This window comes from Mustelus asterias, chromosome 15 (genome assembly GCF_964213995.1).
Source record: "Mustelus asterias chromosome 15, sMusAst1.hap1.1, whole genome shotgun sequence".
NCBI classification, from domain to species: Eukaryota; Metazoa; Chordata; class Chondrichthyes; order Carcharhiniformes; family Triakidae; genus Mustelus; species Mustelus asterias.
Genome location: NC_135815.1, coordinates 10,227,546 through 10,253,801, shown reverse-complemented (window position 1 = coordinate 10,253,801; position 26,256 = coordinate 10,227,546). Strand labels below are relative to the sequence as shown.

The 26,256-nt window shown below is 42.3% G+C and overlaps 1 protein-coding gene across 2 annotated transcripts in view; it reads left to right on the top strand.

Moving 5' to 3' along the window:
• The window catches only part of phf10 (PHD finger protein 10), a 30,724-nt gene extending 5,818 nt beyond the window's left edge, over window positions 1-24,906 (top strand). For both annotated transcript variants that reach the window (XM_078229467.1, XM_078229468.1), the window contains exons 4-12: window positions 1,645-1,728; window positions 4,211-4,344; window positions 7,352-7,501; window positions 7,754-7,863; window positions 8,704-8,860; window positions 10,977-11,129; window positions 18,368-18,476; window positions 20,301-20,489; window positions 24,642-24,906. In XM_078229467.1, coding sequence (XP_078085593.1) covers window positions 1,645-1,728; window positions 4,211-4,344; window positions 7,352-7,501; window positions 7,754-7,863; window positions 8,704-8,860; window positions 10,977-11,129; window positions 18,368-18,476; window positions 20,301-20,489; window positions 24,642-24,727 — 1,172 coding nt within the window. In that variant the 3' untranslated portion in view covers window positions 24,728-24,906. The remainder of the gene's footprint in view (window positions 1-1,644; window positions 1,729-4,210; window positions 4,345-7,351; window positions 7,502-7,753; window positions 7,864-8,703; window positions 8,861-10,976; window positions 11,130-18,367; window positions 18,477-20,300; window positions 20,490-24,641) is intronic.
• Window positions 24,907-26,256: the final 1,350 nt, after the last annotated feature.

Genomic DNA, 26,256 nt, shown 5'->3' with positions numbered 1-26,256 from the left:
AGCCTGGGGTTGGAGAGGGACAAGGTATCCTTTAGGGACTGGGCAGAGCAGTCCTGCCACGAGGAACCTTTAAACTTAAAAAAAAAGTCACGTAGTGTTGTCAGAATCCATGATGATGGCAGTTTTTGCTGGCAGATTTGAGGTGCTTAGTTGGGGCCACAATTAAGATGATGAGTGCATCCCATTGATGTAATTGGGTTGTATCTTTACCCTTTATTAGAGGCCCTTGCCCTCTGGGACCCGTGGCCTTTCTTTGTCTGACTCTAGGTGAGCTAAAATAGTGAGATGGGAATCCTTTGTGAATGTGGCACAGTCCTCACCAGCCCCTGCGCCACCTTAACCCTGCTTCCCCCAGCCTGCACCATTCCTGCTGGGATAGGGTGTCTGTATCTTACCGAGTAAGTTTTAGTCTTGGCTGTTGTCATATCCCATAAAATCCCTACAGTGTTGGAGGCCATTCAGCCCATTAAGCTTGCACCGTCCCTCTGAAAGAGCACTCTACCCAGACCTACTTCCCTGCCCTAAACCCATAACCCTGCACATTTATCATGATTAATCCCTCCCTAACCTATACATCTTTGGACACAAAGAGGTAATTTATCATGGCCAATCCCACTTAACCCGCACATCTTTGGAGTGTGGGAAGAAACCGGAGCACCCGGAGGAAACCCATGCAGATACAGGGAGAACGTGCAGACTTCACACAGACAGTTACCCGAGGCTGGAATCGAACCTGGGTCCCTGGTGCTGTGAGGCAGCAGTGCTAACCCCACTGTGCCACCGTGCCGCCCTAACCTTTGTCAACAATCTGACTTGAGCTTGGACATGTGTGGAAAGTCATTTCACTTCAGTGTGAACCTGAGTCAGATACTGGACCTTATAGTCTAGAAACCCAGAAGTGGGCCCGAAACTCCTTTTTGGCTTTTCTATAGTCCTGATGAGCCATAAGGAGGATTACAGCAGTGTCTGATCCAACACAACCTGAGCTTGAGTTGTCAGCTTTTCTAAAGTTGTTGAACTCCTTTTGTTGGATCTTTCTGTTTAATACGTTTTCTATTTTTGATCCAACATCCCCCATACCCTAAAAAATAAAAATTACTGATTTGTAAGAGGCATTAGATAATTTATTTTTGTTTTCTGTTGAGCACAGCCTGTTTAGCTGAATTACTAACAACGGGGGAGGCGATGGCCGAGTGGTATTATCGCCAGAAACTCAGCTCATGTCCTGGGGACATACAACCTGGGGACCTGGGTTCGAATCCCGCCACAGCAGTTGGTGGAATTTGAATTCAATAAAAAATATCTGGAATTAAGAATTTACTGCTGAAACCATTGTCGATTGTCTGAAAAGCCTACCTGGTTCACTAATGTCCTTTAGGGAAGGAAATGTGCCGTCCTTACCTGGTCTGGCCTACATGTGACTCCAGAGCCACAGCAATGTGGTTGACTCTCAACTGCCCTCGGGCAACTAGAAACGGGCAATAAATGCTGGCCAGCCAGTGACGCCCGTGTCCCATGAACAAATAAAAAAAAAAGGTACGTTTGTCTGTGGAAAACATTGTGAAGCAGGTATAGTTACTCACAGGCTGCCATAAGTATTGATTGTTTAATTCCTTAAAACAAATGAAACATGTTCTTTGCCAGATCTGGAACGACGTGATCTATCTCACAAAGAGAAACTATATCTGAGGGAGATGAATGTTATCACGGAAACCCAGTGCACTTTAGGTAAGCTGTCTCGGTGCACTGATCTTACTGTACAATGTGTGGTTGATGTAGTTATTTTAAATGTATTCAAATCATATTAAATTTTATATTTTAATACATGTATTAATGTAAATATTAAGTCAAATTATCAATATAAGGCAGTCACCAAGAAATCAAATGGGGAATTCAGAAGAAACTCATTAACCAGACGGTGGTAAGCATGTGGAACTCTCTACCACAGGGTGTGGTTGAGGTGAATAGTATAGATGCGTTTAAGGGAAAAGCTTGGTAAGCATGCGAGGGAGAAGGGAATAGTTAGTTGAGGAAAGATTGGAAGTGGATTGAGTGGAGCCAAAATGCTGGAATGGACTATATGGATAGAATGAAACAGAAGTGTGTGGGGATAGGAGCAGGCCATTCAGCCCTTCGAGCCTGCTTGGCCATTTGATAAGGTCATGGTTGATCTGATTGTGGCCGCAACTCCACTTTAATCTCTACCTCCTCCTCCCCCAGAACCCATCAATCAAAAATCTATCCGACTTGGCCTTGAATATATTCAGTGACTGAGCCTCCACTGTTCTCTGAGGGAAAGACTTCCACTGACTACTGACCCTCTGGAAGGAAAGAAGCATTGAGATGAGGTAGAATGGAAGGAGGCTCAAGTGAAGCATAAACATTGGCTTGGACTGGTTGGGCTGAATATGGCACTGGAACAGGCCACATTTCATGTAATCCTCGGATCTCCATGACCACTTGGAAGAAGGGAAGTTTTTCATTCTGTCAGTAGAACCTTGGAAGGATCAATAGTAAGCACACACTTGAGGTTCAGGATGATTTACCTCCTGAACTCTTATTTTAGAGGGTGGGTTGTGGTGACAATGAAAGTGTGTCATTCATAGAATCAAAGAGTGCAGAAGGGGGCCATTTGGCCCATCGAGACTGCACCGACCACAATCCGACCCAGACCCTATCCCCATAACCCCATGTATTTACCCTAAATAGTCCCTCTGACATGATGGGCAATTTAGCATGGCCAATCAACCTAACGTGCACATCTTTGGAGAATGGGAGGAAACCGGAGCACCTGGAGAAAACCCATGCAGACACGGGGAGAACGTGCAAACTCCACACAGACGGTCACCCAAGGCTGGAATTGAATCAAACCCGAGTCCCTGGTGCTGTGAGGCAGCTAACCACTGTGCCACCAAGGCTCTCTCATTTTTTTGTCTGCAAGCAACTTGGTAAAAGATGATCAAAATGGATCTGAAAGGAATCTCATCCAAATGTGGGATCTGGAATACTAACATGATCTGGCTTTACGACAAAATCTAGCGTGCTCAGATTTGGCTCAGTGGTGGTCCATTACAATTTAGTGGTAACACATTACAAATTTAAAACCAGCTGTGGTTTTTAAAAAATGCCATTCCCAGCTGAATGTGATATATATGCTATGAGGTTAAGTCAAACCTCCTTTCAACTGATTTTGAGCTGTAGGCTTAAGTGGAGAAAGCAAATTATTCGGATCACATACGGTCTGTAAATGATCAGCTAATGATATTTTGGCCTTTGTTTCAAGAGGATTGGAATTTGAGCATGAGGATGTGATGCTTCAGCTGCATTGAGCCCATCTGGAGTACGAGTCTGGAGTTAACTGCGTTCAGTTATAAGCACCACACCTCAGGAAAGATATGTTGGCCGTGGAGGGGGCTACAGCACCAATCCACCAGAATTATACAATGGTGTAAAGGGGTTAAATTGAGGAAAGTTTGCATAAACTTGGGTTGCTTTCCTTTTCAGTTTAATAGAATTGAAGAGATTAAGATGTTTGAAGGGTAGATATTTATTATTGTCACATGTATTGGAATACAGTGAAAAGTATTGTTTCTTGCGCGCTATACGGACATTTAGAGTCCATAGGAGAGAAGGAAAGAAGAGTGTTGTAGTTACAAATAGGCTGAAGAGAAAGATCAGCCTAATATATGGTAGGTCCATTCAAACGTCTGATGGCACCAGGGAAGAAGCTGTTCTTAAATCGGTTGGTACGCGTTCTCAGACTTTTGTAATTTTTCCTGATGGAAGAAGGTGGAAGAGAGAATGTCCAGGTTGCGTGGGGTCTTGATTATGCTGGCTGCTTTTCCGAGGCAGCGGAAAGTGTAGACAGAGTCAATGGATGGGAGGCTGGTTTGCATGATGGACTGGTAGATACTTAAAACAGGGTAGTACAATCCTGTGCCAATGTTCTCTTGTGGGAATAGTGTAGAAAATCCAACGAGGTGATTATCAAATTCACATTCTTGTTGGAAAGAGGTCTTCAACTTGTCACCATAACTTTAGCCTTTGTTGGTAGGGAAGTTGAGACCAAACTTGCCACTTTGCTGGAATGTTCTAAATGAGAGTGCTGAGGCTGTCTTCTTTGCAGAGTTTTGAAGGCTGACGAGGTTCACAGGACGGAATACACTGTGAACCCACTACATTTTTTGAAATAATAATTGCTTTGTTTTAGGCTTAACTGCTCTGAGAAGTGATGAAGTTATTGATCTGATGATCAAAGAATACCCAACCAAATATGCTGAATACGCTGTGGTTCTACAGGACCGAGAGCGGCAGCAGATCACCGATCGCTACAAGGAATACTCGGTCAGTACGGCGGGGAGTGACAGTTTAACGGGATTTAAATCATGCACTTAATGTCTTAAACCTGCAACTTCTTTCACCATCTATAACCACCCCACAACCCTTGAAAATTCAAAACTGTGACATGGCATTTAGTTAAAGTTTATTTACTAGTGTCACAAGTAGGCTTACATTAACACTGGAATGAAGTTACTGTGAAAATCCCCCAGTCGCCACATTCCGACTCCTGTTCGGGTACATGGAGGGAGAATTTAGCATGGTCAATGCACCTAACCAGCACGTCTTTCGGACTGTGGGAGGAAATCGGAACACTCGGAGGAAACCCACGCAGACCCGGGGAGAACGTGCAAACTCCACACAGACAGTCACCCAAGCCGGGAATTGAACCTGGATCCCTGGCGGTGTGAGGCAGCAGTGCTGACCACTGTGGCACCATTGTTTTGTGCAATACATATAAGCAAACGTATACTGCTGACTTCCTCTGGTCCCCACCTCCAGTCTACTATGGCTGAAAACACTGCCTGTTTGACATATTGTATACAGTTTCAATACGCCATATTTTCTTTCAGGTAAACATCAAACACTATTTCCATACGCTGAAGCATGTCCAAAAATTCCTAATCACAGCATCAAATGGTCATTTATTCTATTTTTGAGTTCCCTTTTCTCAAGAGTTCAGTAGACACTAAAAAAATGTACGAGAGACTAGGGATGGGATTTTCCTCCCTCCCTGAGGCGTGTCTCGCAGCGATGGGAGGTGGCGTGCCGCATGCTGGCGGCAGGATCTTATGGTCCCACCGTTGTCAAGGGAGCTTTCCATTGAACGCACCCCTCACCACTGGGAAGCCCACAGCGAGGATACACCACCGATGGGACCATAAGATCCCACCGGCATTTAAGGCAGCAGGATTTCTGAGTGGGGCACATACTGCCTGAAAATATATTAATAACAAAAACCATTCCTAACTGCTCACTGCCCATTTAAACTAGCTTAGCAGGATATTACAGCCCTGCGCCAAGGTTATCTTGTGGGAATAGTGTAGAAAATTCAAATTCCTGACTTTGTCACTATAACTTTGGCCTTTGTTGGCCGGAAAGGTGAGGCTAAACTTATCACCTAGCTGGAATGTCCTACAAAGAAAGTGCTGATGCTCTTTTCTTTGCAGAGTTTTGAGTACTCAAGACAAAGGCTCTCAGGAGGGAGTACATTGGGATCCCACTATCACAGGCTCTCACCTAGAACAGTTCCCTTAAAATTTGCTTTGCTGTTAAGTAAGTGTAATGAGATCATTTAAAGTATTTTAAAAGTATAAAATTAAATTTGAGCTTTGTACAAAGAAGAACACTTTTGACTTTTTTAAAAAAGTACATTGTAAATGAGGAGATTAAGCCTTTAAAAAAATTATACCGTATCATTTTTGTGCCTCCATGTGGGATTTAAGTATGTTGAGCAATGCAAACGTTATATCTTGGCACGGAGGCTCATCACGCATGGACATAGGCCATTCAATCTTTCATGCCTGTGGACAAGGGTAGAGCTATCCAATTATTCCCACTCCCTTGCCTTTATCCCATAGCTTTGTAAATATTTCCTTTTCAAGTATAGATCCAATTCCCTTTTGAAAGTTAACATGTTTTTCCAATTATGTATGCAATCCAAAACTATTTGGGAATTGCTTAATCTCACATTTCATTCTCGCATGATCAACCTCAAATGCCTAAATTTGTGTACTTTGGATTTGACTTTGCTCTCCCCAGGTGAACAACATTACTGCTGGGGTAATGAAATATTATCGTTAGTCTCTTTCAGTGGGATTACCAGTTTAATGGTGAATTATGAATGGTTCCGTACTATGTCAAGTTAGATACTGAAACTGCCCAATCTCCCCTCACTTGGAACATTTGGACAATTTCTCTGTATCTTAATTTGACCTCTCTTTGTGTTTCAAATATGTACTTTGCAATAGTCTGAAAGTGCTTGAAGTTGCAAGATTGTGACATTTGCTAATTATTAGTAATTAGTAAATTTACAGATGATATAAAAATTGGAGGAGTAGTAAGTAGATAGTGAGGAGGATTGTCAGAGGATACAGCAGGATATAAATTGGCTGGAGACCTGAGCCGAAAGATGGCAGATGGAATTTAACCTGGACAAATGTAAGGTGATGTGACTTGGAATATCTGCTAGAGAAGGAAAGTATACAGTAAATGGTAGAGCCCTTAGAAAAATTAGCATACGGAGGGATCTGGGCATGCAGATCCACAGTTCCCTGAAGGTGGCAATTCAAGTGGACAAGGTGATCAAGAAGGGGTATGGCATGTTGGTCTTCATCGGTCGGGGCATTGAGTATAGGAATTGGAAAATCATGTTGCAGCTGTATAAGACTTTGGTTAGGCTGCGTTTGGAATATTGTGTACAATTCTGGTCACCACACTACAGGAAGGATGTTGATGCATTGGGAAGGGTGCAGGAGAGATTTACCAGGACGTTTCCTTGTTTGGAGGACATGGGCTATGAAGAAAAGTTGAATGAACTTGGATTGTTTTCATTGGAGCGTCGGAGGATGAGGGGGGGCGGTGGTGGACCTGATAGAGGTTTACAAGATTATGACCGGCTTGGATAGAGTTGATAGTCTATTACTACGGCCAATTACTCGTTGAGAGTGAGAGGGGGAATGTTTAAAAGAGATGTAAGGGGCAGGTTGCTTACACAGAGGGTGGTGAATGCCTGGAACGCACTGCCGGAGGAGATGGTGGAAGCAGATTCTATTACAACGTTCAAGAGGCATCTGGATAGATACATGAATAGGCAGAGAATAGAGGGATATGGACCATGTAGAGGCAAGAAAATATTAGATTAGAGAGGCATCTGTGTTGGCACAGACTTGGTGGACTGAAGGGCCTCTTCCAGTGCTGTACTGCTCTTTGTTCTATTCCGCGATGAGCCTTTGTAACACCATTGTTTTAGCATTTATATTTGAAACTAATTTTGGATTTTTTTTGTGTGCAGCAAATGCAGCTGCAAAACACTCAAAAGGTTGAGCCCAGTAAAGTTCCGGAATACATCAAGAAAGCTGCAAAGAAAGCAGCAGAGTTCAACAGCAATTTCAACAGGGAACGGATGGAGGAAAGGCGAGCCTATTTTGACTTGCAGACACAGGTAAGGTGGATTCCATACTTTTTCCTGATCTGAGATTCAAACATTAGGTGGAAGCCTAAAGTGTAAAATCGACCAACCAAATTGCCATTTTTAAGCAAGTGACTGTTACCTGGGCAGAATTTCGAGCATTGTTTCTGTTTGGGGATTTTATTTGATGCATAAAATGCCTTTTTTTTCCAAACCTGTGTAATATAGGGTAAGGAATCAGCATTTCTGCCTTGTTTAGATTTTGTTTTTTTTTTCCCAATTCAGGTAATCCAGGTGCCACAGGGGAAATACAAAGTTCTTCCACCAGAGAGGACAAAAGTTGGGGCTTATCCAGTTGCTCTGATACCAGGCCAGTTTCAGGAATATTACAAAAGGTGAACAATCTAAAACCCTCTACAAAAGAGCATTACTTCTGGTTGCACGGTGTTTTGTTTTAAAGAAGTGCAACTTTTAAAGAAACTTTCATCTTTATTCTTTATGCTTCCACAGCTAAATATTAGCTGGTATCAAATTTTGTCTGCATTACATTCATCCGAATTTCATCATGTATTGGTGTTATAAATGCTACCCGTGGCAAAATAACAGTTTGAAAGATAATGAAACAACTTGTTTATATGTAGCACCATTCACATCTTCAGGACATCTCTAAGGAGTTCACAGCCAGTGAATTGCTTCTGAAGGGCAGTTGCTGTTGACATGTGGGCAATGATGTAATTAATTTGCATACAGCAAGGTCTCGCAGCATAAAACGACGTGAATGACCAGTTAATCTGTTTTGGTTGAAGACTAAATGTTGACCAAGAATAAATGCGTCCATCACCCACTTAAGTTAGGCAAATTCAAGAATTGAAAATTGACAGCAGAGAAAATGGGTAAATGCTGAAGAATTGTCGTAACAATGTGTGAATCGGAAACCTGTGCCAGAAAAAGCAAGATGTTTGATTTCCAGGTTTCTCGAGACCGTCCAAAAGATAAAGGAGCAAAGATCCAGTCTTGTGATTAATTTAGAAAGCAAGTAACAGAATTGTACAGATGCCGAGAAACAAATGAGAAGTCTTTCCGAGAGAACTCTTTGGACAACTGGTCGTATTTGCAACATTTTTTATCCCAGCTGGATTTTTAGCACAAATGGAAAAAAAAGAGGTTACATAACAGAAAAGTAAAAATGTTTGTGAAATGGTGAGTGTTACAATAGTGTTTAATTATCTAACCAGGTACTCTCCCAATGAGCTGCGTTACCTGCCTGTCAACACAGCCTTGTATGAGCCGCCTCTGGACCCAGAATTACCAGCACCCGACAGCGACGGAGATTCTGATGATGCCGAAGATGGACGTGGCGAAGACGAACGGAAGGAAGACAAGGGCTTATCGGTAAGAAGCCAGGCGAAGAAACCGGACTACACTTAAATCTTTATTTCTGTTAATCTTAAAAACAAAAAGTCCAGTTTATTCTGCACTAATCTGTATTTTGTATAACTGGATTAACCAAAACGTCCAAATCAAAAACAAATTCCTTCTAGTCCAATACAACCTGCTTCTGCTAAGTGTGTAGCAAATAAGCGTGTACTTTGGCTAAGTGTATAGAATAATGCTATTGCGACTGGTATCTTAAATATTAGGAATAATTTATATTATTACATCTGCACACAACTTCTAGCAGCCGGTGATGTGACGTCAGAACCTCGTACGGTAACGCTGCGAACGAGGTTCTTGCTACAGTTAATGGCAGCGGCCTCGTAAGTGGAAAACTTGACTTTTAAACCCATTCTTAATGTTCAGAATTAATTTTGTGCTAGTGCTCAGCTGGTAGAGGTGTTTTCTCATCTATTCAACATTCATTATTTGACGCTGTGCCTCCTCCCCCGTTTTGGAAAAAGGAATTATTCACTAGCTTTAAGTCAACTTCAAAACTGCCTTCGTCTCATCAGACAGGGTTTCTATTAAAAATGGGCTTGCTGTAACTAAGCTGAGTCAGTTTATAATTTGAAAGGTAATGTCTCATTAAAGGTAATATCTCATTGATAAATCGTCTGCAAATTTTGGTGTTTTTAATCAAAATCATAACTAGATCAGGCATTTCTATCTTTTGGGAAGTTGCCATACTGGTATTCATCGACGTATCTGCCTAAGGTGCACATCTTAAATGCTTGATTCCATTCTCTTAAACTTCCTATGAAAACCATAACTCTTTTTGAAAACAATCTTTCTGTCCTTGCCTTTATCTGCACTTCCTGGGCCCACAAAATAATTATTTTTTTAGACTGTGAAATCCCTGGCCCATCCAGTGACGTGCCTGGGTATCTGCCCACAAGATTTTAAGTAGTAACGTGAGCAATGCTGGTGAATGCAAGCTTGCAATGAATGGACTTTGTCCTACCAGACAAGTGTTTTTGCTTCTCAAAATGTGTATCAGAGTCTAGGAACTGCTACATTGTGTCTCCATCTATAAATGCATTCAAAAGTGGCATCAATAAAAAGCTTTTCTTCTTTTCTAATTTTAATAGGGGACTAATTCTTATGAAGTTCCATTTATAATTGGCAGAATAGTGAAATTCTAAGCTTTCATACCGACTTAACCAATTTACTTAAATGCACAATATCCATGTTGTGGTAGTGTAAATATCAATTGTTCTTTGTCAAGGGATTAGGTTTTTAGTAGAAAAATCACCGCTTTCAATCACTGCCTAGGAAAAATAGAATGTCCATTCAGCCCATCAAGCCTATTCTGCTGGCGTTCAATTAGATTATGGCTGATAAAGGCAAAAATACTGTGGATGCTGGCATCTGAAACAAAAACAGAAAATGTTGGAGGAACTCAGCAGGTCTGACAGCATCTGTGGAGAGAGAATAGAGCCAACGTTTCGAGTCTAGTTGGCGAAGGTTCTGACCAAGGGTCATCTAGATCGAAACGTTGGCTCTATTCTCTCTCCACAGATGCTGTCAGACCTGCTGAGTTTCTCCAGCATTTTCTGCGGATTACGGCTGATCTGTGTCTTTACCAAATTTATCCATTTGGCTCAGTAACCCCAATGCCGTAACAATCGTCTATCGATCCCAATTTTGAAACTTTCAATTAACCCCCAGCCTCAACAGTTTCGAGTTTCAAATTTCCACCACCCTATGAGTAAAGGAGTGCTTCCTGACACCCCTGAATGGCCTAGCTCCGTTTCAAGGATGTGTCCCCTTGTTGTGAACTATAGGAAAAGCTCTGCCGTGTCTTGAGTTTTGTGGGGTTTTTCCATGAACACTCCAGCAGCGAAACTGACTGAGTGAATTTCACGCCAATAGATTTCTAAAGACATTTCCACACCTGTCTGTGTTTCTCTCAGCACATTGTATTGCTTTTGAATGATTTTTCCCAAATCACCTGTCAACTCATGGTGGCGTTTTTTTGTATTTCCGTCACTTTCAGTTCATTTGAGTATCCATGTGTGAATCCTTTCAAAAGTGCGGTGCCCAGCAAGTCAGCGTTTCCTTTTTGTTTCAGGATACCTCTTCCGGGAGCACTACGGACGGTGAAAGCCCTATTGAACATCAAGACGATTCCTTACAGGGAAAGCAGACACCAAAAGAAAAAGGAACACGAGCGTGGAAAGAAGCAAAACGCAGTGTGACACCCAAATCAGTAACTGGGTACAAGGTAGAAGATAAAAGCCCCTGAGACTTCCTTTCTGATGAACCTCTCTCCCTGATTTTTTTTTGTTGTACTGGGTAGAATTGATCAGTCTGCACTAGCCCCAATCCACTAATGCATCTCCTGCTGTTTTTTCACCTCTGCTTCCTTATCCTGTTTTATTTCACTTGAGAGTTAATGGTGAAGCTACTTGAATTCTTTTTTTCCTATTTGGGACTGTGTTAGGCTTGTATTTTGTCCCCTCTGGGGCTTGCTAATCTTGCTCTGCTGAAGCTACCGCTCCCTTAGTACACGTTGGTACTACATGTCACATTTAATTACTAACTTTATTGTTATTAGATTCTAATGATTCTATTGCTAAAGAGCATATTTTATATAAAAAGTCAAAATTGTATTTTTGAATTGCATTTGTTTTTTACTTTATATTTTCATGTAGCCAGTATTGTATGTTTTTCCCCCCCCCCCCCCCCCTCTGGTTTCAATATTTGCCCTCAGAAAGCTTTAGGTCAGTGTTTCAGAAGCTTCAGGTCAGTGCTGCCTTTTATGCAGGTAAAGGTTTATTTAAAATAATTAGCTTCGGTGTGTCCATGGATGATTGGATTGGATTGGATCTCCAGATTTTAAGGATTCAGTTTGACTGGTACTGGAAATAATTTGGTTTGTGTATAGTTATGGATTTTCCTGCCCCTCTGTTTGGGCGGCACGGTGGCACAGTGGTTAGCACTGCTGCCTCACAGCGCCAGGGGCCTGGATTCAATTCCGGCCTCGGGCCACCGTCTGTGTGGGGTTTGAACATTCTCCACGTGTCTGCATGGATTTCCTCCGGGTGCTCTGGTTTCCTCCCACACTCCAAAGATGTGAGGGTTAGGTTGATTGGCCATGCTAAATTGACCCTAGTGTCAGGGGGATTAGCAGAGTAAATATGTGGGGTTACGGGAATAGGGCCTGGGTGGGATTGTGGTCGGTGCAGACTCATTAGGCCAAATGGCCTCCTTCTGCACTGTTGGGATTCTATGGGAAACTATAATTTGCTTACTAAAATAGTCCAGTGGCCATTAACTCAAATTGTGTATGTGGCTAAACAATGATTTTAGCACCCAATTTTGCCTTTTAATTGAAAAGAAATTGTGTTCTGTTAAACTATACTTTTTGAACCATGACTGCCCAGTTATGACATGATTTGGGGGGGAGAGGGGTACATTATAATTGTTCTTTGTAGCTGAGGATTACTGCTGAGGTTGTAACTGCTTGTTGTCTGAAGGTAGTTTTAGTCTAGGGCTTGAGAGTAAATCTCATTCATTTGTTTATTTTTCCCACTTTCAGACCATGCTTCGAATGAAAAGTGGGGGTGAAGTATGTGTGAGCCTTATTGAAGGTTGGACTTTGGGTTGTTCTGTATTCGGGGAGGTAGGGAGAAGGATCAAATCTGTGTAGTGTCCTTATTCCTTGGGCCTTGAAAATGGTGTTAATATGAAGTAATTTACAGAAGACTCTATCTTTTAGTATCAGTATTCAAGGCTGCTTCAGTGCATTTTGTTCCACTTTCATGCACATTTTACAGATGGTCAAAGGTTGAAAACAAAATGAGTAAAAATGAATGGATGTCAGGAAGCAATTAGCAGGTAATAACCTCATTGCAGAATGCTCTTATAGTTTACAACCATCATCTGCAGCCCAGGGTGAGATTACTCCCTGGATATATTCTCCATGTAGTTTTTTTATTTGGTAATGTCAAGGTGTCAGTGATTTGTCATGAAAGATTAACAACTTTTAACACAATCGCTGGAGGTGTGCTGAGTGATAATTGGCAGTGAATTCTCAAGAAAGGACATATATTGCAACAAGTTCTGGTAACATGACTATATTTTAGAAGAAAAAAATATTTAATCTGGCTGTGCTTACTCTGGCTAGTTCAAATACTCTTTCCCCCATATCTTAGCTGGCTGCCTGAGCGATACAGACCATCCAGAAGGCTGCAAGTTGGATAACTTGTCGGTGTTGAGTTAGTTTACCTCGACAGGGCCCAGAGTTGGGTGTTAGGATTGGTCTCGGCAGCATAGGCTGGGAAGGGGAATGTCAGCCAGGGATCTCACCTCTTGATCTTTGCGAAGTGGAGTCCTGTCTATCTCAGGCAATTAGTTCAATTGCCTAAGAACGCAGAACCCACTCTACATTTTCAGGTAGGGCGATATGAAAAGATTTGCAGGGGAAAATTCAGACGTTTTACTGCATTTGTGCCAAAATCCAAACAAAAACTATATTGTCAGTCATAAAAATTGAGCAGTGTGCTTGCTATGCCTTTGAAAAAGCAGTAAAAATCAGTTATTACGTTTCTGCTAATTTTGATCATTGTGCACTTGGGGAATTTCCTTTCACGAGCAGTTAAGATTACCTCATTTATTAAGCTTGTGAATGTTTCCTGTTACGTTCACTGTGAAATAGTGTTTTAGTCTAGATCCTTTTTTTAAGTTTAATGTAAAAAAAAACTTAACTAGATGCTTTTATTTATTTGCTGTGTGTCTTCTATTTAAAAAAAATATATCTGTACCATGCTGAGATGCTTGGAGGTAGACAGTAGGAGTAAAGTTGGACAAAAAGGCAACTCTTTTCTCCCTGACATGCTGAAAGGTTGTTTATGATTCTGATTCTTAGATGGTCCAAATGAACAGTTAGCTTGGTGACAGATGAACGCGTTGCTTTATTTTTGAGCTCAACGTGATGCTTTATCTCCTGGGCCATATGTAGAAAATTGCTTTGCATCACCTCTGATTGAAGGGGAAATCTGATCACCTTCAACCAGCAAATTGCCTTGGAGTTGGAATTTGTTGAATCAGACTGTGACAAAACGACAGCTGCATTAAAACAGCACTGTTCAGTATTAGTAACGAACAAGTAGCAGTCATTTGAACAGGTCATGACAGCAGTTTTGCACCAATTGTTCATTTACTTTCATCACTAATACCGCACAACGCAACTTCAAGCCAACAAGGATGACATTGGCATCTCTCAGTCTGACAAGAATGTTTTATCCTCCTTAAACCAGAGTCTAATATTGAAATTACTCCTGGACTTTACTTTCTAGTTTTCCCACATATGCTGCATTTAAACCTTAAGTGCCCCTGGAGGGTAGGACATTTGAAATGCCAATTAGGTTTGGTGATGTTTGAAAGATCTGAGGTTTCATTCTCCAAATAGAGAAATTATTGGTTGGGGCAGGAACATTAAAAAAAAAGACTGAACTATACTTTGATTTCTTTGGCCAAGGAATGACTAAGGACTAACATGATAACAGAGTGGCATGGTGGCACAATGGTTAGCACTGCTGGCTCAGCACCAGAGGCCCCAGTTTGATTCCTAACTTGGGTCACTGTCTGTGTGGAGTTCGTACTTTCTCCCCATGTCTGCGTGGGTTTCCTCTGGGTGCTCCAGTTTCCATCCACACTCCAAAGATGTGCAGGTTAGGTGGATTGGCTTTGCTAAATTGCCCCTTAGTGTCAGGGGGACTAGCTAGGGTAAATGCATGGGGTTATGGGGAAAAGGCCTGGGTGGGATTGTAGTTGGTGTGGACTTGATGGGCCGAATGGCCGCCTCCTGCACAGTAGGGACTCTATGATGATGACTTTGTGACAGTGTAAGCCACAATTCGAAGTACGGTAGCTATTTTTTACTTCCCCAGTTTTGTTGGTTCCTGTGAAACGCAATCCAAATGATTGTTTCCCTCTCGTCATTTCAATTTGATGTAGAGAGTTGGTGTGGAGTTTTTCATCCCTACACTCCAGGTTATGATTGGTGTTATTGAGCACTGTGCTAGAACCAAAGAAAACTGTTTGATTTCCAATAGTATCTCTCTTCACTACTCCAGAAAGCTGTCTCATTTCTAATCGTATCTCCCTTCACTACTCCAAAAAGACAGTCGCAAATTCTGGGGAGATTGTGTTACAGACGCAATCTGAAGTGTGAACGTCAGTGGTTATCATGGGCTTTTGCTTTGCAAGATGGAAACTTCTTCCTCCTAGTAGCAGCACCATGGCCTGCTGTTCCAATCTCAATTATTTGTTGAGAAGAGGAGGCTGTAATTTCTTTTGAAACATTTGGTGAATTTTAAAGCCATCGATCTGCTAACAGCAAATGGGGAATTTAATCCCTGGGCTGAATGGATTCAGCCATACCATGGGAAAAGAACAGGGGGTGAATTAGCTTTTTTTTCGGAATCGGCATAGGCATGATGGGCCGAATGGCTTCCTTCACGCTGCGCGGATTTTCTCTACTTGGCATCTAAATATTCATTTTAAAATGTAGACTTGTGTCGATTAACATGCTACCTAGTTATTTCCCATGGAGTTGTCCGGCACAGTAGCAACATGGGATGTCATGATGTGGAGATGCCGGCGTTGGACTGGGGTGGGCACAGTAAGAAGTCTTACAACACCAGGTTAAAATCCAACAGGTTTATTTGGAATGACGAGCTTTCGGAGCGCTGCTCCTTCATCAGGTGAGTCTCACCTGATGAAGGAGCAGCGCTCCGAAAGCTCATGCTACCATAGAACCTGTTGGACTTTAACCTGGTGTTGTGAGACTTCTTAACATGGGATGTGAGGAGGGTGGGGGGAGGGGGGAGCGGTGGATAGCGAGTGTGTGAAGAAACAGCAGCTTGAGGTAGGGAGCAGCAGCTGGCGAGACAGTGGCAATGGAACTCGGGTGTTCAGAGAGCTAGACTTGCACTGCAGAGGAGCTTGGACCACCACAACTACTGCTGGTACATTTGCAAGTGCAAGTCCTGAGTGGAGGGCAAACAAACAAATTCTACTGACCTTATTTGTTGAGGTTTGACGAAAGGGGCTTGAAAACATCACCAACCCCCAGTGTAATATAAAGCACATCTAACTTGTACAAAATTAATATTTAGTTCTTGGTCATTGTAACCGCAGTATTATTAAGCTGCTGATGTGGCAAGGACAAGACAGTAGCTTTTCTTTTATATATTTATATATAGACACTAAGTAAGGTTCAAACATTATTCATGATCATCCATCAAGCTGCACTTTTTTAACATGCTAAATAACCAACACAGATACAGTTTACCTTAATATTTTGCATCCTTTGCATATAAGCACTTTTTCTACATATGTAGCTGTTTGTGGCTGTGTTGATGGTTGTAGAATGATCGTAATTTATTGAGTGAGTGGTGCATAGTTTCTGCTGGAGAGCAGAACTTGTGGAGAAACAGTAAACCAGAAGAAGGTTGTAACCAATCTGAACCTGAACTGTGTTTTGGATTGTGCTGAGGGCTGGCACTCTAGGTATTAGCACAGTGAATCTTACAATGTTTTGATGTTCAAAAATATAGTTTTCCGTTAGTTTTCTGTTTTTTTAAAAATGTAGAATAATCTCAGAACTGTAAAAAAAGCAGGTTGTTTCATTGTTTGAATAGTTCACAAACTGTAGAGCTTATTTTATAGTATGATATTTAAGAGGTGCTGTCTTTCAATTCTGCAGCCTCAGTTTAAAAAGTACTCAAATACTTGTTACCAAATTTTTGATGTAAACTTTTAACACCTGAACAACTTTTTAATAAAACATTAAGCCGATTTTAAGAGTGCCTCTGTCATCTTTTAGAAAGTGAATAGTATTTCAGTGTGGCTGCGCAGAATGTTCAACAGCCCAGAATCCATTCCTTCAAGCGTTAAACGCTGAGTTATCAGCAGCACCGTCACGAACGGTGAATTAGTTAACGATGAATTTATTCAATGCAAATTCTGTGATTTAATTGGGGATATTTTGTGGAATTAGGTTTCTCTGTTTTATGTACCTTTTTTATATACTTTTGGATCTTCATTTAAATTAAAAATAAGTACAAGTTTCTTAACTGGCTTTCAAAACCGGCCAAATGAACCAGGCTTCAACATTCTGAATTTTAAAATCAATAAAGGTGGATTTATCTTCCTAACAAAACATTACCGTGCCAGTGTTTCTGCTATGCAGGAATCGGAATATGTGTAGTTTGGTTTATTTCAACTAAGGGAGAGCAGAATAAACCTCCTGATTTAAATACTAGTGGCTCTTTAATGGTAATGCTCGCGATAGATTGGATGGTACACTGTTTTATAACAGGAGCATTTTGCCACTTAATCTTAATTGAAGGGCAGCACGGTGGCACAGTGGTTAGCACTGCTACCTCACAGCGCCAGGGACCCGGCTTCGATTCTGGCCTTGGCTGACTGACTGTGCGGAGTTTGCACGTTCTCCCTGTGTCTGCGTCGGTTTCCTCCCACAGTCCAAAGATGTGCAGTTAGGTGGATTGGTCATGCTAAATTGCCCCTTAGTGTCCCAAGATGTGTAGGTTAGGTGGGTTAGTGCAGTAAGCGCATGGGGTTATGGGGATAGGGCTGGGAGGTGAACTTAGGTAAAATGCTCTTTCAGAGTCATTGTAGACATGATGGGCTGAATGCGGCCTCCTGCACTGTAGGGATTCTATTCTATGGTTCTGCTAAAGGGGTTGTGTTTAACGTTGGCTGTTCCCTGCCTCACTATTTTAAGACCGGAAGACGAAATTGCTCTAAAGGAATACAACTTGAAGTCAGTTGCATTAGCTGAGGGAATCGATGGGTGCTTGCAAACTTTTGCCCTTTTTTTGTAGTACTTCTGATGCTGTTAAATGAGCTGAAAATGTGTTAGGGGCAAGATTTTTTTTCCCTATGTACGTGTGTGTGTGTGTTTGCATGTATATGTAGATACGAAGGGCCTTAGAAAATGGTAGTTTGGGAAAGAAATGATGCTAAGTATATGACTAGTTTTAATTGCTTACACAGTTCACTGAATTTTCAGTGCTAATTACTTATTTGCATACATTTTATTTTAGAGGTCCCTCTCACTATTTTTTAAATTAATAATGGCCTGCTTTCAAAGCTCGTTCTGTGCAGTCTTTCTTCAATCTTTCTTTGGTCGTGGTTGTCTGTCTGTTTTATGCTTTTTACGCCATATATGCATGCTCTAAAGTCAAGCCCATGTGTGTTTTAAATACTTTGTCAGTGTGTGCCTTCTGTGTAGTGTAATTATAAAATTATTTAAGGTCGATCCACTGGTTTTAAACTAAATAGCTGGTTTGTCTTTTTGCACCCACAAGCAAGAAAATCTTTTTAAACCAGGAATCTCTTTGCTCCTGCTGAGCTCTTACTCTGTATTCTGGACTGCTAGGTTCCACGGACATGATTTTTACAGTGCTGTTCTAACTATTGCCCTTCCAGCCTAAGATCATTCCAAATGCAATATGTGGGATTTGTCTAAAGGGTAGAGAATCCAACAAGAAAAGCAAACCTGAGGCACTCATACACTGCTCCCAGTGCGACAACAGTGGTAAGTAGGCCTAAATTAACTGGTGAAAACTATTCAGCCTCAAGCGTAATGTCTCATGTAATTTGTTCTGCTCTGAAAATGATGGTGAAGCGGTTAACACTGTAAGATACCAAACAACACAGGAAATTGGCACTTCAAATTACCGCACAGTGAATTGTTCAGTTATACAATCCTACCTGTAAAGAACATTTGGGTGAATTCTATGAGAATTAACAACTTGCTAAGAATTAAACCACAAGAGCTTTGTTCCATGTGGAAAATTGCATGTACTAAAGATGTAACACACCCCATGTCTCATGTAAAATAAGTTAGACTGAACTGTACAGGGTTCTGATTGTCATCCACACCACCAGAAGGATGTGGATGCTTTGGAGAGGGTACCAAAGAGGTTTACCAGGATGTTACCTGGTCTGGAGGGTATTAGCTATGAGGAGAGGTTGGATAAACTCGTTTTGTTCTCACCAGAACGACGGAGGTTGAGGGGTGACTGATGGAGGTTTACAAGATTATGAGTGGCATGGACAGAGTGGATAGTCAGATGCTCGTTCCTAGGGTAGAAAAGTCAAGTACTAGGGGACATAGGTTTAAGGTGCATGGGGAAAAGTTTTGAGGAAATGTGCGAGACAAGTTTTTTTACACAGAGGGTGGTGAATGTCTGGAACACGCTGTCCAGGGTGGTGATGAGAGCAGGTATGACAGCGGCATTTAAGGGGCAACTGGATGAATGCATGAATAGGATGGGAATGGAAGGATACGGACTTTGTAAATACATACGGTTTTAGTTTAGGCAGGCATCATGATCGGCCCAGGCTTGGAGGGCCGAAGGGCCTGTTCCTGTGCTGCACTGTACTTTGTTCTTTGAGTACTGCTGAAAATATAAAAAAGATTTTGCAAGAATGATACCAGGACTGAGAGGATATAACTATTGAGAAAGACTAAACAGCCTTGGGGCCCTTTTCTCCAGGAAAGGGGACACTGAGAGGTAACCTGATGGGGGTTTTTAATATTTTGAAAGGATGTCATAGAACAGACATGGTGCAGATGTTTCCAGTTACTAATTTAAAAAATAATTCTGAAGAAGCTTCTTTTCTCAAGAGTGGTTAGAACATGGAACCGGCTACCACATGGGGCAGTTGAGAATAATAACGGGGATGCATTTAAGGGGAAACTAGGCAGGTACATTTGGGGGAAAGTAATAGAAGTTACGTTGTTGATGGGGTGAAGTGATGTAGGGTGGGAGGAGCCTCGTGGAGCACGAACACCATCATTAACCTGACGCAAAAGCGAAATACTGCAGATGTGGAAAATCTGAAATAAAAAAACAGAGTATGCTGGAAATACTCAGCAGGTCAGATTGCATCAGTGGACAGAGGGAGAACATCTCAGGCTGATGACCTGTCAGAACTTGTGTCAATTGGTGTCTATGGCATTCTGACGAAACAGCATTGATCTGAAACGTTCACTTTCTTTCTCTCATAAATGCTGCCTGACCTGCTGAATATTTGCAGCATTTCCTCTTTATCACCAGCAGGAACCTATTGGTCTGTTTTTGTGACTTCAATTCTATTTTAATCAATGGTGGGTGGAGAGAAACAGCTTGGGGATTTTCACAGTAACTTCATTGCAGTGTTAATGTAAGCCTACTTGTGACACTAGTAAAGAAACTAAAACTAAAAAAACTTGCTAGTCGTGACCGATACAAATGCGATTGCTTTGGTTCTGCAGAAGCGTCCGAGTTGATGACTCGAATTGGAAGCGACTTGGTGACAGGTTCTGTAAAGAGAGCATACTTTTGAGTGTGTAACTTGCCAATGCTTTCCGTAGGTCACCCATCCTGCTTGGACATGTTGTCGGAGTTGGTGGCTGTAATAAAAACCTACCCATGGCAGTGTATGGAATGCAAGACCTGCATCGTGTGTGGCCAGCCGCATCACGAGGAAGAAATGATGTTCTGTGACCAGTGTGACCGGGGCTATCACACCTTCTGCGTCGGAGTCGCCTCCATTCCTTCAGGTAAGATTCATTTGCGTTTCGAGGCACTGTGTGCGATACTTGTTGCAGAAATTTTACTGCCAGCTATTGAGAGCCATCTGGTAGGTGAGATTATTAACCTGAAGGGTTGAATTTGCCTCAGATTATCTTTACATTGCTGGGTCTCTAATACATTGTAGTGAGTTACTAGATAATTTACCTAGAACAGCAGTGTGTAGCTGTATTGTGAAATACACAGATTTAATTATATATAGTCGCGTTCTGGCAATTGTTATTTTGTGCACTTCAGAAAATTTGAAGTAGAAACAGGAAAAGGGCACTTGGCACTCAAACTCGTTTTGCCACCATTCAGTGAGATTATGGCTAATCTGTGACCTAGCTCCGTTCCCCTGGCTTTGCCCATATTCCTTAACACCCTAGCTATGACTGTAACGCTACAATCTGTACCCTCTCCTTTCCTTCTCTATGTACGGTATGCTTTGTCTGTATAGCGTGCAAGAAACAATACTTTTCAGTGTGTACCAATACATGTGACAATAATAAATCAAATCAAGCCAAACCTTTCATGAACAAAAAAACTATTTCAATATAAAAGTAAATTACTGTGGATGCTGGAATCTGAAACAAAAACAGAAAATGCTGGAAAATCTCAGCAGGTCTGACAGCATTTGTGAAGAGAGAATAGAGCCAACGTTTCAAGTCTGGATGACCCTTCATCAGAGCTATTAATCTTTGATTTAAAATTTACAATGAGCCTAACATCAATTGTCAGATTGAAGAGTGTTCCAAATTCTACCACATTTTATGTGTAGAAATATTTCCTAATTTCACTCCTGCAAGGTCTGTCTGGCTCTAATCTTTTAGACTTGCCCCCTAGTCCAATTAAAAAATGCAAGAACTACTCAGCAGGTCTGTGGAGCGTGAAGCAGAGTTCAAAAGGGCGGCACGGTAGCACAGTGGTTAGCACTGCTGCTTCACAGCTCCAGGGTCTCGGGTTCGATTCCTGGCTCGGGTCACTGTCTGTGTGGAGTTTGCACATTCTCCTCGTGTTTGCGTGGGTTTCCTCCGGGTGCTCCGGTTTCCTCCCACAGTCCAAAGATGTGCGGGTTAGGTTGATTGGCCAGGTTAAAATTGCCCCTGAGATGCGTAGGTTTGAGGGATTAGCGGGTAAATATGTGGGGGGTGGGGCCTGGGTGGGATTGTGGTCGGTGCAGACTCGATGGGCCGAATGGCCTCCTTCTGCACTGTAGGGTTTCTATGATTTCTATGATTTTACAGTTTGATGACCTTTCACCAGAACTCCTAGTTCTAGACTTCCCAACCAGTGAAAATAGTTTCTCTTTATCCCAACTGTTTCGTTTGATATCTTGAGAACTTCAATCAAATCATCCCTCTACCTCTAAACTCCAGGGACTACAAGTTTAATTGTGGAGTCTCCTTGCATTTTAACACTTGATGTTCAGGTATCAATCTGGTAAGCCTACGCTGCACCCCCTCCATGACTATCTTCTTCCAAACATTGAAGCTAGGAGGAGGCCATTCGGCCCTTCGAGTCTGCTCCGCCATTCATTTTGATCATGGCTGATCATCGAATTCAATATCCTGATCCTCCGCTTCCTCCCATATCCCTTGATCCCTTTAGCTCCAAGAGCTATACCTAATTTCTTCTTCAAATCAGACAGTGTTTTGGTTTCAACTGCATTTTGTGGTAGTGAATTCCATACATTCACCACCATAAGAAATAGGAGCAGAATTAGGCCACTCGGCCCATTGAGTCTGCTCTGCCATTCAATCATGGCTGATAGTAAGCTCTGGGTGACTTCTGGGTTTCTTCACCCTCTGGGTGAAGACATTTCTCCTCACCTCAGTTCTAAAACGTTTACTCCTTACCTCAAACTTTACCTCAAGTTCTGGACTCCCCCACCATTGGGGACATTCTTTGTGAATCTACCCTGTCTAACCGTGTTAGAATTTTATAAATTTCTGTGAGATATCCTCTCACTCTTCTAAACTCCAATGAGTATAATCCTAACCGACTTAGTCTCTCCTCGTATGACAGACCTGCCATCCCAGGAATCAGCCTGGTAAACTTTCGCTATACTCCCTCTATAGAAAGGATATCCTTCCTCAGATAAGAAAACCAAAACTGCACACAATACTCCAGGTGTGGCCTCACCAACGCCCTAAACAATTGCAGCAAAACATCCCTATCCTCAAATCCTCTCACTATGAAGCCAACATACCAGTTGCCTTCTTTACTGCCTGCTGTACCTGCGTGCTTACTTTCAGCAACTGATGCATGAGGACTCCAAGGTCTCGTTGAGTATCCACCTCCCTCAATTTACACCCATTCAAGTAATAATCTGTCTTCCTATTATTGCTACCAAAGTGGATAACCTCACAGACGTGGTATCTGGAACTGCTCACATTACTCTGGATGTGGTCTAAATTGGGCTTTGTGTAGCTGAATGAACCAAATTGCAAAGTGGGAATTTTGTGTGTGTAAACTCAATTATGACCTACTTTGAACAAAGAACCTGTATTGAACTTCAGCCAGAAGGTGGTGAATCTGTGGAACTCATTGCCACAGAAGGCTATGGAGCCAGGTCATTGAGTGTCTTTAAGACAGAGACAGATAGGTTCTTGATTGGTAAGGGGATCAAAGGTTACGGGGAAAAGGTGGGCGAATGGGGTTGAAAAACATATCAGCCATGATTGAATGGTGGAGCAGACTCGATGGACCGAAAGGCATAATTCTACTCCTATATTTCATGGTCTTATGGGCGGCATGATGGCGCAGTGATTAGCACTGCTGCCTCACAGCACCAGGGACCCGGATTTGATTCACGGCTTGAGTCACTGTCTGTGCAGAGTTTTGCACTTTCTCCCCGTGTCTGCGTGGGTTTCCTCCTGGGTTCCCGAGTTTCCTCCCACAGTCCAAAAGATGTGCTGGTTAGGGTGCATTGGCCATGCTAAATTCTCCCTCAGTGTACCCGAACAGGCGCCGGAGTGTGGCGACTAGCGGATTTTCACAGTAACTTCATTGCAGTGTTAATGTAAGCCTACTTGTGACACTAATGAATAAATAAACTTTGAAAGCAAGTTGCTGTATGAAAATCAGGCAGCAGTGTGAGATTCATGTATTCACAGAGCAGTGGAGAGAGAAACGCAGGACAAAAGTAGCAAACAAATGAAAAATGGGGAAGAAAATCCTGCAAAATGCATCTCTTTAAAACAATGAGACAAAATTGGATCTGATTTCATACATGCAGATTGAGTGATCAGTATAATGTGTCACTGAATACTAACTGGTCACCTCAGCACTTGAATATTTCTCATGTGATTTTTTGGAGCCATCTAAATGAGTTCCTTCTGGCAGAATCTGAATGATTTGGATTGATTCACCACATCTTGTTTACGCCAGGCCCCTCCAGAGCCCAATTCAGTGAGAGTTTTAATTTGATTTATTATTGTCACATGTATTAACATACAGTGAAAAGTATTGTTTCTTGTGCGCAATACAGACAAAACATACCATTCATAGAGAAGGAAACGAGAGAGTGCAGAATGTAGTGTTACAGTCATAGCTCGGGTGTAGAGAAAGATCAACTTAATGCAAGGGGTAAGTCCATTCAAAAGTCTGACAGCAGCCGGGAAGAAGCTGTCCTTGAGTCGGTTGGTACGTGACCTCAGACTTTTGTATCTTTTTCCCGACGGAAGAAAGTGGAAGAGAGAATGTCCGGGGTGCGTGGGGTCCTTAATTATGCTGACTGCTTTGCCGAGGCAGCGGGAAGTGTAGACAGAGTCAATGGATGGGAGGCTGGTTTGCATGATGGATTGGGCTACATTCATGACCTTTTGTAGTTTCTTGCGGTCTTGGACAGAGCAAGAGCCATACCAAGCTGTGATACAACCAGAAAGAATGTTTTCTATAGTGCATCTGTAAAAGTTGTTGAGAGTCGTAGCTGACATGCCAAATTTCCTTAGTCTTCTGAGAAAGTAGAGGCGCTGGTAGGCTTTCTTAACTATAGTGTCGGCAGCGGGGGAACCAGGACAGGTTGTTGGTGATCTGGACACCTAAAAACTTGAAACTCTCGCTTGGGTGTTTCTGCGTCGGCGTATCATGGTTTCAGTCTACGCACAATACAGTGTAACACTCTTCTGAACTTTCAGGTCGCTGGATTTGTGAGTGCTGTGCCAGTGTTCCTCCCACAACCAAGAAAGGGACACGGAGAGGAAAGAGTAACAAAGAAGGGTAAAGCCACCACGTCAGAACCAATCCAGGAAATGTGTGGCCAGATTAAAGTTCCTGTCGAAGCTTTGGTCGACTAGGAATAGCAGGTGCTTTTGTGATCTCAGTGTGTTTTATAAATATCCTTTACATTATTTGTACGGAAAAATTATTTTGAATCAAATAAAATGACAGATTGAAACAATGCCAAGTGGTTGCATGCATTTATTTGAGGTGACATTGAGCTGCCTGGATTTTTCCAAACTGCAGCAGAATTTGTTGATAACCCAATTTTTTAGTTGCCTCAGTAGGGACATGAGAACAGGAGCAGGCCATTCAGCCCCTTTGGCCTGTCCTGCGACCAATCGATCAATTCATGGCTAGTCTGTACCTCAACTCCACGCCACAGAATCTAAAGTACAGAAGGAGGCCATTCGACCCATCGAGTCTGCACTGACCACAATCCCATTCCTGTAACCCCTCATATTTACTCTGCTAAACCCCTGATACTGGGGTTAATTTAGCATGGCCAATCCACCTAACCCGCACATCTTTGGAGTATGGGAGGAAACCAGAGCACCCCGAGGAAATCCACGCAGAGAACGTGGAAACTCTGCACAGACAGTGACCCGAGGCCGGAATTGAACCCAGGTCCCTGGTGCTGTGAAGCAGCAGTGCTAACCACTATGCCACTATGTTCCAATTCTGGAACATTCTTCTTGAACCAATGTCTCCCTCTCCAGTCACTTTGCTGATATCAACCTGCTCATCACCTGTTCATGAAATGCAGTCTTTCTCCTTTCATGGCGTGACGTAAATAAGTTGAAATTAAATGAACTGTTATTAATGCAATTGCTTGATTGGTGGATGAATCCTAAATTGGAATAACAGGATGCCTTGCACGTATTAAATTGGAAGATTGACTTTATTGGAGGGGATGCTTCTCTCGAGATTTTCTGCCTGCTCCATTTTTCTCGGTCCCAGTACATTACGCCTGCAAGCTCGTTGCTGGGTGCATGGATGATACCCATCTATCCCTACCCAAGCAAGTGCGGGGCACCCCACTGGTGCTGGAACAGGGCACTGCTGTAGTACCAGATGGCCCATGACTGCTATTAGACTTTCCTGAAGATCCAGCTATATGTCCCACTGGAGACTTTGGCCAACATCATAAAAACAGAAAACCGCTGGCAATACTCGAGTCTGGTAGCAACCACGGAGAGAGAGAAAGAGTTAACATTGAAGGCCAATGACCTTACGTCAGACATTCTGGGTTTTAAGCAGGGAAAGAACAAGAACGATCTGTGCTGGGATGAAAGGAAGAGATTAAATGACAAACTGGATGATGGTAACTGTCACAGACATCCCCTTTCTTTCTTTCCCTCCTTCCACCGTATCCCTTCTTCTGATCTTGTTATCTTAAAATACATTAACCTTCTAAGCTCAATTCTGGAACTTCACTTCTCACCTTCAGATGCCTCAAAGCAAAGGATAAATATGTTTGCAGCTGGTTCCTGCCAAATTCCTGTACCCCTAAACATAGAACAGATATCAGTG